This window comes from Ovis aries, chromosome 15 (genome assembly GCF_016772045.2).
Source record: "Ovis aries strain OAR_USU_Benz2616 breed Rambouillet chromosome 15, ARS-UI_Ramb_v3.0, whole genome shotgun sequence".
Lineage (NCBI taxonomy): Eukaryota > Metazoa > Chordata > Mammalia > Artiodactyla > Bovidae > Ovis > Ovis aries.
Window position 1 is genome coordinate 29,385,300 of NC_056068.1, and position 17,958 is coordinate 29,403,257.

The window sequence follows — 17,958 nt, forward strand, 5'->3', positions numbered from 1 at the left end:
CAGAATCTTCAGCGTGATGCAGGTGATCCTTGTCAGATACTAGTTTTCATTCAGTACCAGGCCTAGTGGACTCCATATACCAGGCATTAATTATTTGTTAAATCTTGGATGTTGGAATGTACTTAAGTTTTCAGTCTGTTGCCTGTATTAATTATAGGATCCTTAAAGGTAAGACCAGGTCTACACATACTCTTCCCACAACTGCTAGCACCATGCTGTGTATTGCAGGATGAGCTGCTAGCAGTGATTTGTTCTGGGAGGAGTAGGTAGCACCAGAGTTGTCAGGGGAAAGGAAATAGAGGGGAGCTGAGACTAAGGTGGTACAGATAAATATCCGGTGCTTTTTCCTTTCCCACACAGGTCAGAGTTTACCAGCCGGGACTCCCAGAGCTCTGACAAACAGATTCTCAACATCTATGACCTGTGCAACAAGTTCATAGCCTATAGCGCCGTCTTTGAAGATGTAGTGGATGTGCTTGCTGAGTGGGGCTCCCTGTACGTGCTGACGCGGGATGGGCGGGTCCACGCACTGCAGGAGAAGGACACACAGACCAAACTGGAGGCAAGGCCACCAGGTTCCCAGAGCTGGCTATGGGCACCCAGACATGGCTCTAGGAACAGACTCCCCAAGTCGCCTTGGCCAGGGTGTTTCCTTCCCTTTGGGTCACAGCCTTACTCAGCCTCTTTAGGGTAAGATTCCAAGGTCAGTGGCCTGGGATGTGGCCTTAGAGGGAAGCAATGGCTGGGGGCCTGAGCCCACTCTCAGGGTCCACTCTGCCTGCCTGCAGAGAACCTGGTGAGGTGAGCTGATGTTAGTCTTGGGGGTGTCTGGGGGTTTCACCCTAAGATCTAGGCTGATTGGAATTTCATAACCGTCAGCTTGTGTGTTGTGGATGCATTCTGGGAAGGTGTCTTCTCAGGCCTACTTCTTCCAGTTTTCTAATCTCTATTCCTTTCCAGATGCTGTTTAAGAAGAACCTATTTGAGATGGCTATTAACCTGGCCAAGAGCCAGCATCTGGACAGCGATGGGTTGGCTCAGATCTTCATGCAGTATGGGGACCACCTCTACAGCAAGGGCAACCATGATGGTGCTGTCCAGCAGTATATCCGGTCAGTCTGGAGGTGCTTTAGGATATACCTGTGAATGTGGGAACAGAGAGCCAGCTAGACTGAAACCTGCACTTGGGGACTGGGGCAGGCAGTGGACTCCATCGTGAACTATTCTTTTTTCCTACATAAATTGCGATGCCTCAAATGAGGAGACAGTATACCTTATTAGAAAGGGAATATTTAGGGTCAGATGCTACCTGATCAGTGTGCAGTTGAGGTGATGATAAGTGAAAGTGCTAGTCACTAGTTGTGTTTGATTCTTTGCGACCCCATGGACTGTAGCCCACCAAGCTCCTCTGTCCAAGGAATTCTTTAAGCAAGAATACTGGAGTGGGTAGCCTTCTCCAGGAGGTCTTCCCAACCCAGGGATTGAAAGCAGATCTCCTGCATTGCGGGCAGATTCTTTACTGTCTGAGCTACCAGGAAAGCTCTCAAGGAAGTTGAGCTGAAAAGTACCTGTTATTTTAAATGTTAGCTTGCTGCTGCTACTGCTAAGTCACTTCAGTTGTGTCCGACTCTGTGTGACTCCATAGACGGCAGCCCACCAGGCTCCCTCATCCCTGGGATTCTCCAGGCAAGAACATTGGAGTGGGTTGCCATTTCCTTCTCCAGTGCATGAAAGTGAAGAGTGAGAGGGAAGTCGCTCAGTCGTGTCTGACTCTTCGCGACCCCATGGACCGCAGCCTACCAGGCTCCTCTGTCCATGGGATTTTCCCGGCAAGAGTGCTAGAGTGGGGTGCCATCGGCTTCTCCGAAATGTTAGCTTGGCCTTTGTTAATACCCATTTTGATCAAATTCTTTAAAGGGAAAAGGGTATTTATTTCTTATTTCCACAGTTTCTTTCCTTGGTACTAATTAGTTTCTGACTTAGTGAAGAATTCTAAAACCCTGTCTAGCTTCTTTGCCAACGTCTCTAGAATTCTTGTTTTCAGTCAAGTCTAAAAACCAGTATTCTGGAGCCTCGATGCTCCTACGGCCCACAGTCTAGTAGCATCGATACCACCTGGGATCTTGTGAGAATTGCAGGATCTCATGCCTCACCCCAGACCTGCTGAAACAGAATTTGCATTTTGAAACCTGCAAGCGATTCCTACGCACATGAAAGTTTGAGAAGTATGATGACCCTGATGCTGTTTGACACCCGTGTCTCCCTAGAACCATTGGAAAGTTGGAGCCATCGTACGTGATCCGCAAGTTCCTCGATGCCCAGCGCATCCATAACCTGACAGCCTACCTGCAGACCCTGCACCGGCAGTCCTTGGCCAATGCCGACCACACCACCCTGCTGCTCAACTGCTACACCAAGCTCAAGGACAGCTCGAAGCTGGAGGAGTTCATCAAGGTGCAGGGTGGTGCTGGCAGAGGGTTCTTTGAGGGGCTTCACCAGGACTGCAGGGAGAGGGAAGAGCTGCCTGTATTTAGGGACCAGAATCCTCTGGTCCTCTGGTCTGTAGGCAAGGAAGAGAAATAGCCTTTTCTGTGAGTTCTCTCCTGTCTCCCCTCTTTTTTTTTTTTTTTTGCTGTGCTGTGTGGCTTGTGGGATCTTCATTCCCCGACCAGGGATCGAACCTGGGACCCAGCAGTGAAGGCGTAGAGTCCTAACCACCGGACCTCCAGGGAATTCCCCTGCTCTTGTTTCTTGATGCCAGAACTTCTCGTGGTATCTAAGCCCCAGGAAGCCCAGTGTCCCCAGAGGCATCCCTCTAACAGTAGAGGCAGAGAAACACGGAGAGGCAGGATAACTTATCTTTTAAAAGAATCATCTTTGGGACCTCCCTGGCAGTCCAGTGGTTAAGACTTTGCTTCCACTGCAGGCAGCACGGGGTTTACTCCCTTGTGTGGGGCAGCTAAGTTTCCACATGCTGCTCGGTGTGGCAAAAAAAAAAAAAAAAAAAATCCACTTTACTATTACCTTAAGAATCTGGTCTTAGAATGAGATGCATATTTCCTTTCCCTTGCCCAGCCGCAACCTGTGAATGATTTTGTCTGATGTCTTCCTGACAGACAAAGAGTGAGAGTGAAGTCCACTTTGATGTGGAGACAGCCATCAAGGTCCTCCGGCAGGCTGGCTACTATTCTCACGCCCTCTATTTGGCTGAGAACCATGCTCATCATGAGTGGTACTTGAAGATCCAGCTAGAGGACATCAAGGTAGGTGAGCCTCCTGACTCGGGCAGGCTGTGTTCTTTTTCTGGGATATCCCTGGGATGCTGAAAGTACCTCCTGGGATTTCCCTGGGGGTCCAGTGGTTAAGAGTCTGCCTTCCAGTGCAGTGAACATGGGTTCAGTCCTTGGTCAGGGAACTAAGATCCCACATGCTATGGGGCCACTGAACCCACATGCGCCACAACTGGAGAATCTGCACAGGGAGCTCAAAAAAGAAAATAGTCTTGATGGGTGAGGCAGGAGCCTGCAATTCTGCTGCCCTTTTTGTCCCCACAGAATTATCAGGAAGCCCTCCGGTATATCGGCAAGCTGCCTTTTGAGCAGGCTGAGAGCAACATGAAACGCTATGGCAAGATCCTCATGCACCATATACCAGAGCAGACGACCCAGCTGCTGAAGGGACTCTGTACCGACTATCGGCCTAGCCTTGAAGGCCGAGGTGATAGGGAGGCTCCAGGCTGCAGGGTGAGGCCTCAGGGAGGATGGCTTTTGAACATACGGGGGTCATCTCAGGGGCATGGTTAGCAGGCCCACTCAGTTGGCCTCCTCTCTCATCCCTTGCCATCCTAGGCCAACTCGGAGGAGTTCATCCCCATCTTTGCCAACAATCCTCGAGAGCTGAAAGCGTTCCTAGAGCACATGAGCGAGGTGCAGCCTGACTCCCCGCAGGGTATCTACGACACGCTGCTTGAGCTGCAACTCCAGAACTGGGCCCACGAGGAGGATCCGCAGGTGAGGCCTGGCAGAGCCACCAGAGGTGTTGAGAAAAAGACAGCACTTCCATTTCTTCTCTGGTTGCCACTTGCTCGCTTTAGATCAATAACACCTCACCCTGAGGGGCTAAATGGTTCCCCATGAAAAGGAAATTGAAGACTTTCTTGCAAGGAGTCAGACACCACTGAGTCACTTTCACTGCTGGTCTAAATCCGGAGTTTTAGGCAGGCTAAGACTCTTCACTCCCAATGTGGGGGCCTGCGTTCAAACCCTAGTCGGGGAACTAGATCCCATATGCCATAACTAAGAGCCAGCGCAGCCTAAATAAATAAATACTGGGAAGAAATTGAGGAAATTGGAGTGAGGGGAAGAGTAGTTGACTTGCTGAGGGGTCAGTTTTCCCCTAATGTCCGGCAGCTCCACCCTCCTCTTCTAGGTCAAAGAGAAGCTTCACGCAGAGGCCATCTCCCTACTGAAGAGTGGCCGCTTCTGTGATGTCTTTGACAAGGCCCTGGTCCTCTGCCAGATGCACGACTTCCAGGATGGAGTCCTTTACCTCTATGAGCAGGGCAAACTGTAAGAGTCAGGGGGTCCTCAGGGGAGGGGGCAGAGCTGAGGCACTCGCCTGAGTGAGGGTCGGCCGCTGACGCCCACCCCGCCCGGCGCAGGTTCCAGCAGATCATGCACTACCACATGCAGCACGAGCAGTACCGGCAGGTGGTCGCCGTGTGCGAGCGCCACGGGGAGCAGGAGCCCTCCCTGTGGGAGCAGGCGCTCAGCTACTTTGCCCGCAAGGAGGAGGACTGCAAGGAGTACGTGGCAGCTGTGCTCAAGCACATCGAGAGCAAGAACCTCATGCCGCCCCTTCTAGGTATTCCGAGGGGTGGGCTGGGTGGCTAGGTGGGTGCAGGCTGCTGGCGGTCGGGCTCTGGGGTAGGGGTCCTTCAGCTTTGTCCAGAAAGCTGCATGCTTCATGGTTTTGCTTCCTCTCATCTCAGTGGTGCAGACCCTGGCCCATAACTCCACGGCCACTCTGTCTGTCATCCGGGACTACCTGGTCCAAAAACTGCAGAAACAGAGCCAGCAGATTGCCCAGGACGAGCTCCGGGTGCGGCGCTACCGAGAGGAGACTACCCGCATCCGCCAGGAGATCCAGGAGCTGAAGGCAAGGTACTTGGCATCCAGGAGTGTAGAGGGATAAGCTTGTTCTTCACAGGGTGTCATTTTTTACATACAGAGGATTATATGGAATCAGTTTCAACATTTCATTCTTAAAGATCTGTTTTAATGGGGGAATTCCAAAGAATGATTTATTACCTAGAACATGATTTATTGGGTTTTGTTATCTTGTAGCAGGTACTTTTCTCTCTAGATGTGCCTGTATTTTACCTTTCCTAAACACACATATAAGTTGTGGTGGGAAGCCCTTGGAAGTAAAAAACGTTGACAAAAAAGTGGACAGTTTACAAGTATTTATAGTAGACATTAACCCTTAACTTTGTCATTAGCTTTATAAAATATTTGTTATCGTTATTTAGTCACTAAGTCGTGTCCAGTTTCTTCATTCCATCAATATTTACTGAGTCCGTTTTGTCCCAAGCCTCATTCTTAACACATAGAAAAAGCCCTGCCTTCACAGAGCTTATGTTGTGGAGGTAGAGACAGACAGTAAATGTGTTAAATAAGCAAACTATTGTAGTGTGTTCGATGGTGCTAAGTTCTAAGGAGAAAATTGAGGAAGAGGAATAGGGTGAGGGGTTAGGTGTGTTGTAATTGATCAAGTGGCCAGGAAAGGTCTTGTTGAAAGGGAAAGGGTCATATGCAATTAAGACCTGAAAGATAATTTAGTGGCAATAGTGGAAATTGCAAGAGAGAGAGCAATCCCCCCAGTGGATTGGATGGACATGCTGGGGGCGTGCTGAGACTCCCTGAAAGCCCAGCATGGGGTCCTCCTGTGACCTCCTTTAGGTGGTAGGAAGAGCAGGGCTCGTAGTTCCTATTCATTCATTCATTCATTCATTCATGGCTGCTCTGGGTCTTTGTTGCTGCACACTGACTTTATCTAGTTGTGGTGAGCAGGGGCTACTCTAGTTGCAGGGCTTGAGCTTCTCATTGTGGTGGCATCTCTTATTGATGAGAATGGACTTTAGGGTGTGTGGGCTTCTGTAGTTGGCGCCTTGTGGGCCCTAGAGCATGGGCTCAGTAATTGGAGGGCACAGGGTTAGTTGCCCCAGACTATGGATTGAACCGGTGTCCCCTGCGTTAGCAAGGAGATTCTTAACCACTGGACCTTCAAGGGAGTCCCTTGTCGTTCCTTAATGGGGACGTCTCCTTGTTTCGTTGAGCTGTCTTCTCTTTCCACATGGCTCCTGGCCCTGCCCTCATTCTTTGCCACTCTTCTGGTCTCCCTTGCCTTTAGTCCAAAGATTTTCCAGAAGACCAAGTGCAGCATCTGTAACAGTGCCTTGGAGCTGCCCTCAGTCCACTTTCTCTGCGGCCACTCCTTCCACCAACACTGCTTTGAGAGTTACTCGGAAAGTGACGCTGACTGCCCCACCTGCCTCCCTGAAAACCGCAAGGTCATGGATATGATCCGGGCCCAGGAACAGAAGCGAGATCTCCACGATCAGTTTCAGCACCAGGTAGGGAGGGAGGCGTGGCCACATGACTGCCCCACCTACTGGGAGGCGGGGAGTGCTGGAGGGCTACTGTTTTTTTCCTCCGCCTCTGCGTTCTGACTCAGACCTTTTCTCTTTCCTCAGCTCAAGTGCTCCAACGACAGCTTCTCTGTGATTGCTGACTACTTTGGCAGAGGTGTTTTCAACAAATTGACTCTGCTGACCGACCCACCCACAGCCCGACTGACTGCAAGCATGGAGGCCGGGCTGCAGCGGGACTTGCTCATGCACGCCAGGAGGGGCACTTAAGCGGCTAGTGGGAAGGGGTATGATGGTAGAGGCCCAGCAGCAGGGACACAGGGGGACAGAGACAGAGCTGTTGCATAGGAGTTGGGGAGACCTGCCCAGGAACCCCCTCTCATCTGATGCCATTGCCTCAGGACTTAAGGGGACTTTCTCTTCCTGCCTCCTCCTTTGGCTGGCCAATCCACCGTTCCTCCTGTTGCCTTTCTGAGCAGTGTAGATCATTCCAGACCAGTGGGGGAGGGTACCTCAGTAACCTCAGAGTCTGGACAATAGCTGCTTTATTCTGTATCCAAGAGCACCAGGCTGTGCTTGGGTCCTGGCTCCCAGAGTCTATAAATAAAAGCATATAATGATTGCATGGTTGAAGGATTTATTGTGGAGACTTCCTGGTGATTCTTAACTGCAAACTGTACTTCTTTCCCTCTGCACTCCTAGAGCGTCCTTTCCCTTCCTATAGAGTTCCTTAAAGATGATGTTAACGAGACTTCACGCCAGTAAGGAGTCGGGCCTCTGGCATTTAGCACAGTTTAGTTTACTGAAGAACGTCTGCAAAGGCTAAGGCCTGAGACCCAAGAGCAGCCTGGACTAAGGCTGCTCTGTAGTGTGGCTGGTCTCTGTGGCTCTAGTGTGGACTAGGTATTCAGGCAGGAGGCAGATTCTGGTGAGGGGCCTTGGACTGAAGCTTCTTAATGGGTGGGTTTGTGTCTTGCTGTATTCAGTACCAGATGATAAGCAGGATAAAAAGGGCCTTTATGAAACAGTTTTCTCTCTCTTGAAAGTTGTCAGCTGAAGTTCATGTTGTTATAGGTGTCTGTGTGTCATCTGGATTACACTTCCCGTTGGGAAATTGCTCCTATGGGTCTGTTTGCTTAAAAGAAGTAACTTGGACATTGTGGTTTAGGCAGTATTTAGAAGAGGTGGAGTGCACTACATTGGTAGCAGCTGAGAATACAGACTTTGGATCAGCTGTCCAGAGCTTGAATCCTAGTTTCACTTAGGGCAATTCTGAACATTCTCTGAACCTCAGGTCTTCGTCTATGCGTAAGGAATTAAAACATCTTTCTGGTATGGTTGTTATTGTGTTATTGGTCCCCAGCAAGTTGGTAACTCCTCAATGGATCCTTTGCTTGAAGTTGCAAATGCCAGTAGAAATCAAGTTTGGTGTAGCGGAGCAGAAACTTTATTCACTGATGAAGGAATGGAGAAGAGAGAGCACATGCTCTAAAGACACCTCCCTGCAAGGAGGGGAGTAAGGGAATTCAAAAGATAGGAGTTGACAGGTCAGACTAGAAAAGGGGCAGAGATTTTGGGGGGCAGCCTGGGCATGACAGTCTTCCATGCTTCTTTGCACACAGCAGGAATTGTGCCTAGTGTACAGATAGCCCCCTTGGGCAGGGATCTTGGCATGGTGATGAAGAAAAGGTAGCTTTGAGACACCACCAGGTCTCATCTGCTTTGGGGCTGGTTTGGGGCTGTTGATGACCCCATCTCTCTTAAAGTTCAGCTGCAAAACATCTCTGTCAAATACTAGGTGCTTTTGAAACACACACAGGTAAGTCAAGTTTGGACACTTTAAGCCCTCAGGGGCTGGTATGGATGACAGGTGTCCAGATTTGTGGAAGTGGTTAATACATGGTTATTAGCGCTGTTAATGGGTAAAGCATTACTAACTAGTCCTTTCTTGGCTAACACTAATGTCGTGGCACTCCCTTTTCACAGTTATTTGTCTTTAGGCATGACCTTTGATCTCTGAGCCAGTTTTGACTCATTTTAAAAATAGAAATGCCCTGGCTCAGTGCAACTAGAGAAAACCCCACACAGCAATGAAGACCCAGCCCTGCCAAAAATAAAACATTTTAAAAATAAATAGAAATTAAAATGTTGCCTACTTCAGGGTTGTAGCAGAAGCACTGCATAAGCTGCACTAATTGCTTGTGACACAACTAAAGAGATAAAGTTGTAGAATTCTGGATGATTAACTTTCCAGAGCAGGCCTTTTCATTTGTAGACTTTGAATCCAGCCTGGGGGCATGGTAAATTGCTCAATTAGCCTTACTTCCAACCCTACGTAGGCGTATGGGTGCTCAGTCATGTTGGACTCTTTGAGACGCCCTGGACTGTAGCCTGCCTACCAGCCTCCTCTGTCCATGGGATTCTCCAGGCAAGACTACTGTAGTAGGTTGCCATTTCCTTCTCCAGGAGATCTTCTGGACCCAGGGATCCAACCCAAATCTCCTGTGTCTCCTGTATTGGCAGGTGGTTTCTTTACCACTGCGCCACCTGGGAAGTCCACAACCCTGCATAGTAGGGCTTAATATCCTTTTCCTCTCGGGGACTCCCACTTCTGGCTTATTGACTTACTTTTGGGGGGCAGTAGGGACAACAGCTTATTTTGTGGCCAAATCTGGGGAGCGTATTTTAGCCACAGGACATCAGTACTCCTGGCTAGGTAAAAATAAAATGAACAGTTGGGCCTGGGTCTCAAACAATGAAGACCAGAGCCAGCTTTGGGGAGTAGAGGCGCTCAGTCAGTTCAGTCGCTCAGTCATGTCTGACTCTTTGCGACCCCATGGAGTGCAGCACACCAGGTTTCCCTGTCCATCACCAAATCCCAGAGCTTACTCAAACTCATGTCCATCTAGTTGGTGATATCATCCAACCATCTCATTCTCTGTCATCCCGTTCTCCTTCCTTCAATCTTCCCGAGCATCAGGATCTTTTCCAATGACTCAGTTCTTTGCATTAGGTGGCCAAGGTATTGGAGCCTCAGCTTCAGCATCAGTCCTAGCAATGAATATTCAGGACTGAGTTCCTTTAGGATGGACTGGTTGGATCTCCTTGCAGTCCAGGGACTCCCAAGAGTCTTCTCCTACACCACAGTTCAAAAGTATCAGTTCTTTGGAGCTCAGCTTTCTTTATAGTTCCACTCTCACATCTTTACATGACTACTGGGAAAACCATAGCTTTGAATAGACAGACCTTTGTCAGTAAAGTAGTGTCTCTGCTTTTTAATATGCTGTCTAGGTCTGTCATAGCTTTCCTTCCAAGGAGCAAGCATCTTTTAATTTCATGGCTGCAGCCATCATCTGCAGTGATTTGGAGCCCAAGAAAATAAAGTCTGTCACTGTTTCCATTGTTTCCCCATCTGTTTGCCATGAAGTGATGGGACCGGATGTCATGATCTTAGTTTTCTGAATATTGAATTTTAATCCAGCTTTTTCACTCTCCTCTTTCACTTCCATCAAGAGGCTCTTTAGTTCTTTGCTTTCTGCCACAAGGGTGGTGTTATCTGCATATCTGAGGTTATTGATCATTCTCCTGGCCATCTTGACTCCAGCTTGTGCTTCATCCAGTCCGGGATTTCGCAAGATGTACTCTGCATTTAAGTTAAATAAGCAAGGTTGCCATATCAGTAGCGATGGTAACCCAGGGTAAGGTCTTCGCTGTCGCAATCGTTCTAATTCCCGCCCAGGGGAAGTCCCGCCCTGTCTGGCGGCGCCGGAAGTGACGCAGTCCCTTAGCGGAGCCGGGAGTGTGTGGCTGCTGGAGAAGCTGGAGACCTGCGCGAGCCCAGTGTCCGGCCGGCAGGGGCCTTCGGCTTCCCCGACACCGGAGGACATTGGCGGCAGCCCCCGGCCTACCTGCCGAACACAGCCATGTCTGGTAATGGCAACGCGGCCGCAACGGCGGTGAGTCCAGAGCCGGTGACCCTCTCAACCTCAGTCTTCCGCACTAGCGGTGCAACGATTGGCCCCAAGTTGCCACTCTCCGTCGCCTATTGGTCGGGACGATGATCTGTCTCCACCCCCCCCACCCCACCCCCCGCTTTGGCCCGAATAGTTTTTAAAGGGCCAGTAGCTGGGTTGCCCTTAAAATCCGTGTTGCCCTGGGGGAATCTGTGAACAGTGGGGACAGACTTAAGAGCAGAAGATTTGTCTGGAACGGGAACCTCGTTGCTGCGGGGATCTGGCATCATAAGGCCTGGAGTCCACGGCTCTAGATTTAGTGACCCAACCCAGAAAAATTCATGTACACGAGACAGGGTGCTATTCCATGGGATCCCTTCACTCGAGACCGGCCTGAGGCAATTAGGATCGAGAGAGGAGAGCATACCTCTAAGTCTCTGAACTACACACAAACGTTTTGGAAGTGCACCTTCTCCCCTTTTTTTCTTTTAACGGCCACCTAGCCCCAACCTACACTCAAAATTCCCCAGCTGAGGCACCGTTGAGTTACTACCTTTGTGGGTGGGGAGCGCCCTCGAGCCTTCCTATTCTTAGCCTGGGGTCCTAGCTTTGGGCTTGTGCAGATGCAAAGTGCAGAGCTGGTGAGGCCAAAGTCAGCCTGAGATAAGAAAGGGGGGAGGCAGCAGTTTATCTCTTCCTGAACTACCTGCTGGTAAGGAGTGGGATTCTTTGCCATTGTTGACATACCTGAGCGCTGGACTAGGAGTAACGATGTGATTCCAGCTCTCAGTGGTAAAGAATCTGCCTGCCAATGCAGGAGACACAGGAAACACAGGTTCAGTCCCTGGGTCGGGAAGATCGCCTGGAGTAGGAAATGGCAACCTGCTTCAGCATTCTTGCTGGGAAAATTTCATGGACAGAGGAACCTGGTGGGCTACAATCCATGAGGTCACAAAGAGTCAGACACGACTGAGCCTACACATGCATGCACCCATGTGATTTAACCTGTGGCCCTGGTCAAGTTGCTTTGCTCTTCACAGCCAGCCTTTGCTTTTGTAACATGGTTCCTCTCTACCTGCTAAGTTGTTATGAAGATTAATAGCAATAGCTCTAGTATATATGTACTTGATAAGGATCTTTTTACTGGAAGAGTTTGACTTGAATATGCTGTGCAGAATCAATAAAATTAAGGGATTGTTTGAACATAGCAGTTTATGGGATGTTTCTGTGGGCTCCTTGTGGCCCAGAGTTTTAGTGGCCATTTTTGGCATTTTGAGCTCAGTCTAATTTGCTCAGGGTACCCTAGGGTTTATTTATTGGAGAAGTGATAGCTGTGGAGCAGACTAGAGTCTGAGAGCAACTAGTTGTTACCTCCTCTAGTGACAGAGGCCCCAGATACCTGGCTGCAGAAGAACTCCATCGGATGAAGATTCCAGAATAGGGAAAGTTGATAGTGTCTGTAGGGGCTAAGGTCTGATCTGGAAAGAAATAGGACCTCAGACTGGAGAACTCTGTTCTCCCTGGTTGGCACCGAATACGTTTGTCCAAGATACACTGACAAGAGGAAGAGGTATGTCCCATTGAGTTCTTGGCTTGGTCTATGACATCCTAATATTTCCTTGGTGAAATCAGAGGCCACATTCTAGGTGAAGGGACATTAGACAGCTTATCCCCTCAGTCTTATAGAATATCAAAAGCAGAAGATAATTGACTGCAAACTTCATTTTATAGATGAACAAGTAACTTTATAGATGAAAAACAAGATGGTGAATTTAAGGTCACCCTGCCAAGAAGCTGAGCAGGACTATATGTCAGATCTATTGGCCCCAGTCCTTTACATGTGCATGCCAACCAGATTACGGGATCCATAGTGTGGCAGCTATGGGGTAGGTCTAGGTAGCACTGAAGCTTTCTTGAGTGCTGCTCTGTTGGGGATGCTGAACTTGTCCTCAGTGACTCAGCGCAAGTTCCCCTGTGTGGCCCCAGCTGCCCTGCCCCTGCCTGCTGCAGGCCCGCCCTCTCTGGGGCCAGGCTGATGGGCCTTATCTCTCTGTCCACCTGGTTGAGTGCAGCATTCCTGGTGCCTTTGCTTAGATGAGCTTCAGGGCTTAGTGTCCTTGTCATTACAGCAACAGCGGGTCCTACTATCGCTTCTCTCTGGTCTCTGCTTCTCTAGATCCGTGAGGAGGCAGAAGGTATTAGGGAAGGTAAAAGGACTGTCTTGGAGAGTCTTTCCCTACTCTGAGGCTCACGTGGCCACAGGGAAGGGGCTGAGGTTCCTTTATTCCAAGCCAGTGAGTCTGGTTCTTGGACAAGGTTTTGAGGACCTCGAACAGCAGCGGGGACTGTAACCTGGGGACTTTTTTTGCAGGAAGAAGACACCCCAAAGATGAGAGTGATTCGAGTGGGTACCCGCAAGAGCCAGGTTAGTGCAGGTACCAGGGTGGAGGAGGTTTGTCAGAAGAGTTCTGTGTTCATGGTATTATAAGTTGGGGGGCCCAGAGGGTTCTCAGCAGCCCGGGGATGGAGGAAATGGGGTGACTGAGCATTAAATCCCATGCAGAATGACAGATGGCATTCTGTAAAGAGATAGTCCCTAGGCTGGGGAAGTTATTGGGATACAGAGGACTCCCAGTCCAGACCCCTCCCCTTCCTAGGTAGCCATTCAATGCCCTCTCTGAATTCCAATCCCTTCAGGATCTCCATGACCCTGTGAGGATTTGAGCCTAGGGCAGTGGCCAGACTACAGGGCTAACCTAAATTTCTCCCCCCCAGCTGGCTCGCATACAGACGGACAGTGTGGTGGCAACGCTGAAAGCTTTATACCCAGGCCTGCAGTTTGAAATAAGTGAGTTTTCTGGACAGGAATGGAAGCTGTTTGGAAGCTTTTACCCCCCTGGAGGGGGCTTTCTTTGACCAGAGCCTGGTCCCATTGCCTCTGAGAGTTGTTGGCTGTCCCCAGTTTGGAGGGCCCACTCCTCCTCCAAACACCTCCAGCTTTGAGCTTACCTGGGCTAGCCTAGCATTTTAACATCTTCTGCTTTGGGTCTTTTTATGATTGCGTCTGGTCTTCCTTTTAGATTGTACTTTCTCAGGGGATAGGATCGGGCGCTTTTCTGCCTTAGTATCCACTGCCAATCTTAGCACAAGTGCTGGGCTTAGGAGGGGCTCAATAAATGCTGTTCGATGAGCATCTAATTGGTTGACTTTCTCTTCAGTTGCTATGTCCACCACGGGGGACAAGATTCTTGATACTGCGCTCTCTAAGGTAACACCATTTTTCATCCAACCCTTTCCTCCCTGGTCCTCTTTCCTTTCCCTCAAAGATTCACCTTGAAGTTCTTTCTTGCCTGGCAGATTGGAGAGAAGAGCCTGTTTACCAAGGAGCTTGAGCATGCCTTGGAGAGGAATGAGTAAGTGAAATCGGGAGCATGAAGCCCTCCCAAGCTCTCACTAGGAACCCAGTGCACATCACATCTGGGTGTCAGCTAGACTGTTAGGCTTAAACGCTTGGATAGGCTAGAGAGGGGCTCATATGTGAGTTTTTCAGGCCTCAGAAAAGGAGAGAGTCCTGGATCTGAGCCATCTGGCTGCCTAGGGTGCTGGACTGGCTGGGGGAGGGGGGTGAGAGGGAAGAGAAGAGGGGGAGCAAGTCTCAGGGACCCAAGTTCTCAGAAATGCCCGCTTCCTGGACTGCTCTAGGCTCCACCAGTGACATACAGGCAGGAGTGAGCGGAGAAGGGCTGGGGCCTGCTGCTCAGACCCCTTCTTCTCGCTTCTCTCCCATCTCCCTAGAGTGGACCTGGTTGTTCACTCGCTGAAGGACCTGCCCACGGTGCTTCCTCCTGGCTTCACCATTGGAGCTGTCTGCAAGTAAGAGCTCTGCCAGTCAGGGAAATCACATTAACCTTGACTTTTCCCTTTGGGACTTGGCCTTCTGTCTCTAGGCTGTCTCCCCTAACCTGAGGAATGTCGTGCATGGCAGAAAACTCAGAAAAGGCTAGTTAGTTGACACTATTGAGAAAGACTGGAAACGACCTGAACTGAGATCTCTCCCTCATTCTATCACCTGTCCATCTCCAGGCGGGAGAGCCCCTATGATGCTGTTGTCTTTCACCCAAAATTTGTTGGGAAGACTCTAGAAACCTTGCCAGAGAAGAGGTAAGTGGACAGGCATCTTGGGATATGTACAGCAGATGGAGGGGTGGAAGGAGGAGATTTCAGAACAGTTCCTGCTTAGAGTTAAATCTCATTTTAAACCATCTCTCTGCACAGTGTGGTAGGAACTAGCTCCCTGCGGAGAGCAGCCCAGCTGCAGAGAAAGTTCCCACACCTGGAGTTCAGGAATATTGTATCCTTTCAGAGAAGGGAGGAGGCATCAGCCAAGGAGGAAGACAAAGTCCAGAGGGCCCTGGGAGTTGTGAGGGGAAGAACTTCCAGAGGAAGTACACTGTGAATGCAGTGGACTGCATGTGGTTCCATTCATCCACCCACCCATCTATCCATCCATCCATTCATAATTCTTTCATGGTTTCTTAGCCCCAAGCAAGTGCCTGGCACTGGGGATATGGTGAGCAAGATCAGCATTGTCCCTCCTAACATAGTTTACATTTTAGTTCTGGAGACAGACAACCAGGAATTGACAATACAGAGTGATGCTGAATAATGATTACATGGAGGCAGTGGGATTGGCAGTTGCTTCCATTTTAATTAAACTTTTTAACTGAAGTATAGTTGATTTACAATGTCGTGTTAATTTCTGGTAATTTGGTGATTCAGTTATACATATATATATATATACATATTCCTTTTCATATTATTTTCCATTGTGGTTTATTACAAGATATTGGACATAGTTCCCTGTGCTATACCGTGGGATCTTACTGTTTATCTGTTTTGTATGTAGTAGTTTGTATCAGCTTATCTCAAACTCCTGATTTATCCCTACCCTACTACTTTCCCTTTTGGTAACCATAAATCTATTTTTATTTTATATTCCATCATATTGTTTTGATTTTTACAGTTCTGTTTGTAAAGCTGATTTTCAAAGTAATATTTGCTAAGTCCTTCAATGTGGAAAGTAGAGAATTCTCTGGAGGCTTCTAGCTGGAACATCTAAACACAGACTTGAGGGTCAAGGAAGGCTTCTTAGAGGTGTTGTAACCTTGGGTAAGGTTAAATATAATAACTTAAAAACCTCTCTGTATCATTTCCTCATCTGTAAAATGGAGATGTAATACTACTGCCTACTCTTTTCACCCTAGGGATGTAGTGAAAATTCAATGAATTGATGTATATAAAGCACTTCAGGACAGTGTGTGGCATATAGCAAGTATGAGTAAGTGTTAGCAGTTGTCACCAAGCTGAGAACTCAAAAGGTGAGAAGTTAGCAGCTAGAAAGACTCAGGCAGAGGAAACAGCATCAGGCTCCAGCCTGCCCAAAGCTTGTGGTCCTTAGTGTCTCTCCACAGCGGGGAAACCTCAACACACGGCTGCGTAAGCTGGATGAGCTGCAGGAGTTCAGTGCCATCATCCTGGCCGCAGCTGGCCTGCAGCGCATGGGCTGGCAGAACCGGGTGGGGCAGGTAGGTTCCCTCTCCCCTCTCTAGTTAGCTTCATCTCCTTCCTGCCTATATTCTTTCTGAATACCCATCTCTAACCAGTGCAAGCTGGAAATGAGACCCAGGTTAGCAAGGTTAGGGATCAGAGGTTGGACTCCCACTTTTGCTTATCCAGGCATTCTGTAGGTAGGGAAACCCCAACTCAGTGCTGTGTGCTTCTAGGCACCCCTACCTCCACCCTTCTGACTGCCTCTTCTGCCCCCACAGATCCTGCACCCTGAGGAGTGCATGTATGCTGTGGGTCAGGTATGCTTGATCAGGGAAGCCATGTATTGTGTCTCCTCCTTTTGTTTTCAACCAAGTACTGTCCCTTAGCTCCATTGGCTGGGGAAAGATTGGTACTGGTATCTTAGGCTATTTTCCCATCAGGGAGCTCTGGGTGTGGAAGTTCGAGCCAAAGACCAGGATATCTTGGATCTGGTGGGTGTGTTGCACGATCCCGAGACTCTACTTCGCTGCATTGCTGAACGATCCTTCCTGAGGCACCTGGTAGGACCTGTGCTCCTGTGGAGGGGTGGATATTAGGAAGGGTAATGGGGAGATTTCTCCTGCTGTGTATTTAGCCCTAACTCATTCTTTTAAGAATGGACAGGACCCAGGTCTGGGCCCCTGCCTCATTTTCCGTTATATCCTTGGCAGGGGTCTGTCTGTCTCTGTGGGCTCTGGTTACAGGGTGGTGATAAGGGTCTTAAGCTAACAGGGAGAACTTGTTGCAGGAAGGAGGCTGCAGTGTGCCAGTGGCAGTGCATACAGCTATTAAGGATGGGCAAGTAAGCAGGGGGAGATGGATGGGAGGGCAGGGAAGGAACTCTGGCGTTTCCCCTGTGTATCCACCAGCATGAAGAGCACAGGTTTCTAAGCAGTTCTCTTACAGTTTACTGAGGCAGCCATTTTCTTTCCCAGCTGTACCTGACTGGAGGAGTCTGGAGTCTGAATGGCGCAGAGACCATGCAAGACACCATGCAAACCACCATCCATGTCCCTGTCCAGGTGCCAAGGCTGCAGGGGGGAGGAAACACATCTTTGTTACCTCCCCTCTCCTTCTCACTAAATCCAACCCTTCTTCCTTTGCCCAGCATGAAGATGGCCCTGAAGATGATCCACAGCTGGTGGGCATCACTGCCCGGAACATTCCACGACAACCCCAGCTGGCTGCTGAGAACCTGGGCATCAGCCTGGCCACGTTGTTGCTGAACAAAGGAGCCAAGAATATCTTGGATGTTGCACGGCAGCTCAATGAAGCCCACTAATTGGTCTGTGGGGCACAGGTGCCTGCCTTGCTGGTGTCCAGTGCCTACATCCCAGCCCTCTGCTACCTGAGGAGTGGCTACCCCCACAGGATTGAACTGCAGGGGCAGAGACTTCCAGAGACTTGTCTCACCGAGGGGCCTTGCCTCCCCAGGAGGCAAGGAGGGGGCTTCCTCTCTAGAGAAAAAAAAAATCTTAATAAGAAGCCACAGCCTTTGAATGTAACCAGTTCTACTAATAAACCAAATTTAAAGGTGGTTTTTGTTTTTGGTGGAGCTGCAGAAAAGGAAGGACAAACTCAAAACTCTTTATTTATGCCTGATCTCTGAGGCTAGGACCCTTTCAAAGTTCTCCTGAAAAACGCCTTCTGTCAGTAGTTCCCATTTTTTGACAGAATCGAGTGTCTCCCAGGGAACGCCAAGAAAGCCATCATCTTAATAATCTACAATTTGTCGCTCCAGTTAACAGTAAAGCCTTATATCGGTTC

The 17,958-nt window shown here is 49.3% G+C and overlaps 2 protein-coding genes across 14 annotated transcripts in view; both read left to right on the forward strand.

Annotated features, from left to right (window-relative positions):
- Positions 1 to 7,274, forward strand: part of VPS11 (VPS11 core subunit of CORVET and HOPS complexes) — a 10,579-nt gene extending 3,305 nt beyond the window's left edge. For all 3 annotated transcript variants that reach the window (XM_060399748.1, XM_060399747.1, XM_027979287.2), the window contains exons 6-16: positions 361 to 562; positions 961 to 1,112; positions 2,268 to 2,454; positions 3,117 to 3,263; positions 3,555 to 3,743; positions 3,849 to 4,010; positions 4,429 to 4,568; positions 4,661 to 4,863; positions 4,991 to 5,162; positions 6,412 to 6,634; positions 6,755 to 7,274. In XM_060399748.1, the coding sequence (XP_060255731.1) occupies positions 361 to 562; positions 961 to 1,112; positions 2,268 to 2,454; positions 3,117 to 3,263; positions 3,555 to 3,743; positions 3,849 to 4,010; positions 4,429 to 4,568; positions 4,661 to 4,863; positions 4,991 to 5,162; positions 6,412 to 6,634; positions 6,755 to 6,919 (1,942 nt within the window). In that variant the 3' untranslated portion in view covers positions 6,920 to 7,274. The remainder of the gene's footprint in view (positions 1 to 360; positions 563 to 960; positions 1,113 to 2,267; positions 2,455 to 3,116; positions 3,264 to 3,554; positions 3,744 to 3,848; positions 4,011 to 4,428; positions 4,569 to 4,660; positions 4,864 to 4,990; positions 5,163 to 6,411; positions 6,635 to 6,754) is intronic.
- Positions 7,275 to 10,425: 3,151 nt separating this feature from the next.
- On the forward strand, positions 10,426 to 17,728 carry HMBS (hydroxymethylbilane synthase). Of its 11 annotated transcripts, none has more exons than XM_004016091.5 (14): positions 10,426 to 10,605; positions 12,974 to 13,027; positions 13,378 to 13,450; positions 13,821 to 13,870; positions 13,960 to 14,015; positions 14,398 to 14,475; positions 14,686 to 14,763; positions 14,878 to 14,953; positions 16,074 to 16,187; positions 16,431 to 16,469; positions 16,593 to 16,712; positions 16,940 to 16,993; positions 17,127 to 17,213; positions 17,300 to 17,728. In XM_004016091.5, exons 1-14 carry the CDS (start codon positions 10,573 to 10,575, stop codon positions 17,471 to 17,473), a joined length of 1,086 nt encoding a protein of 361 aa, XP_004016140.1. In that variant the 5' UTR covers positions 10,426 to 10,572; the 3' UTR covers positions 17,474 to 17,728. The 11 variants fall into 11 exon arrangements, with proteins under 11 accessions (XP_004016140.1, XP_060255758.1, XP_042088895.1 ...); XM_012095567.5 differs by lacking the exon at positions 10,426 to 10,605 and adding an exon at positions 12,706 to 12,809; XM_012095568.5 differs by lacking the exon at positions 10,426 to 10,605 and adding an exon at positions 12,706 to 12,797.
- The last annotated feature ends 230 nt before the right edge of the window (positions 17,729 to 17,958 follow it).

Coding starts and splice junctions, on each gene's coding strand:
- HMBS (XM_060399775.1), top strand. CDS start 10,573: ATGTCTGGTAATGGCAACGCGGCCGCAACGGCG. Junction 16,188..16,430: donor GGCAGAACCGGGTGGGGCAG/GTAGGTTCCCTC, acceptor CTGCCCCCACAG/ATCCTGCACCCTGAGGAGTG. Junction 16,713..16,939: donor GATCCTTCCTGAGGCACCTG/GTAGGACCTGTG, acceptor AACTTGTTGCAG/GAAGGAGGCTGCAGTGTGCC.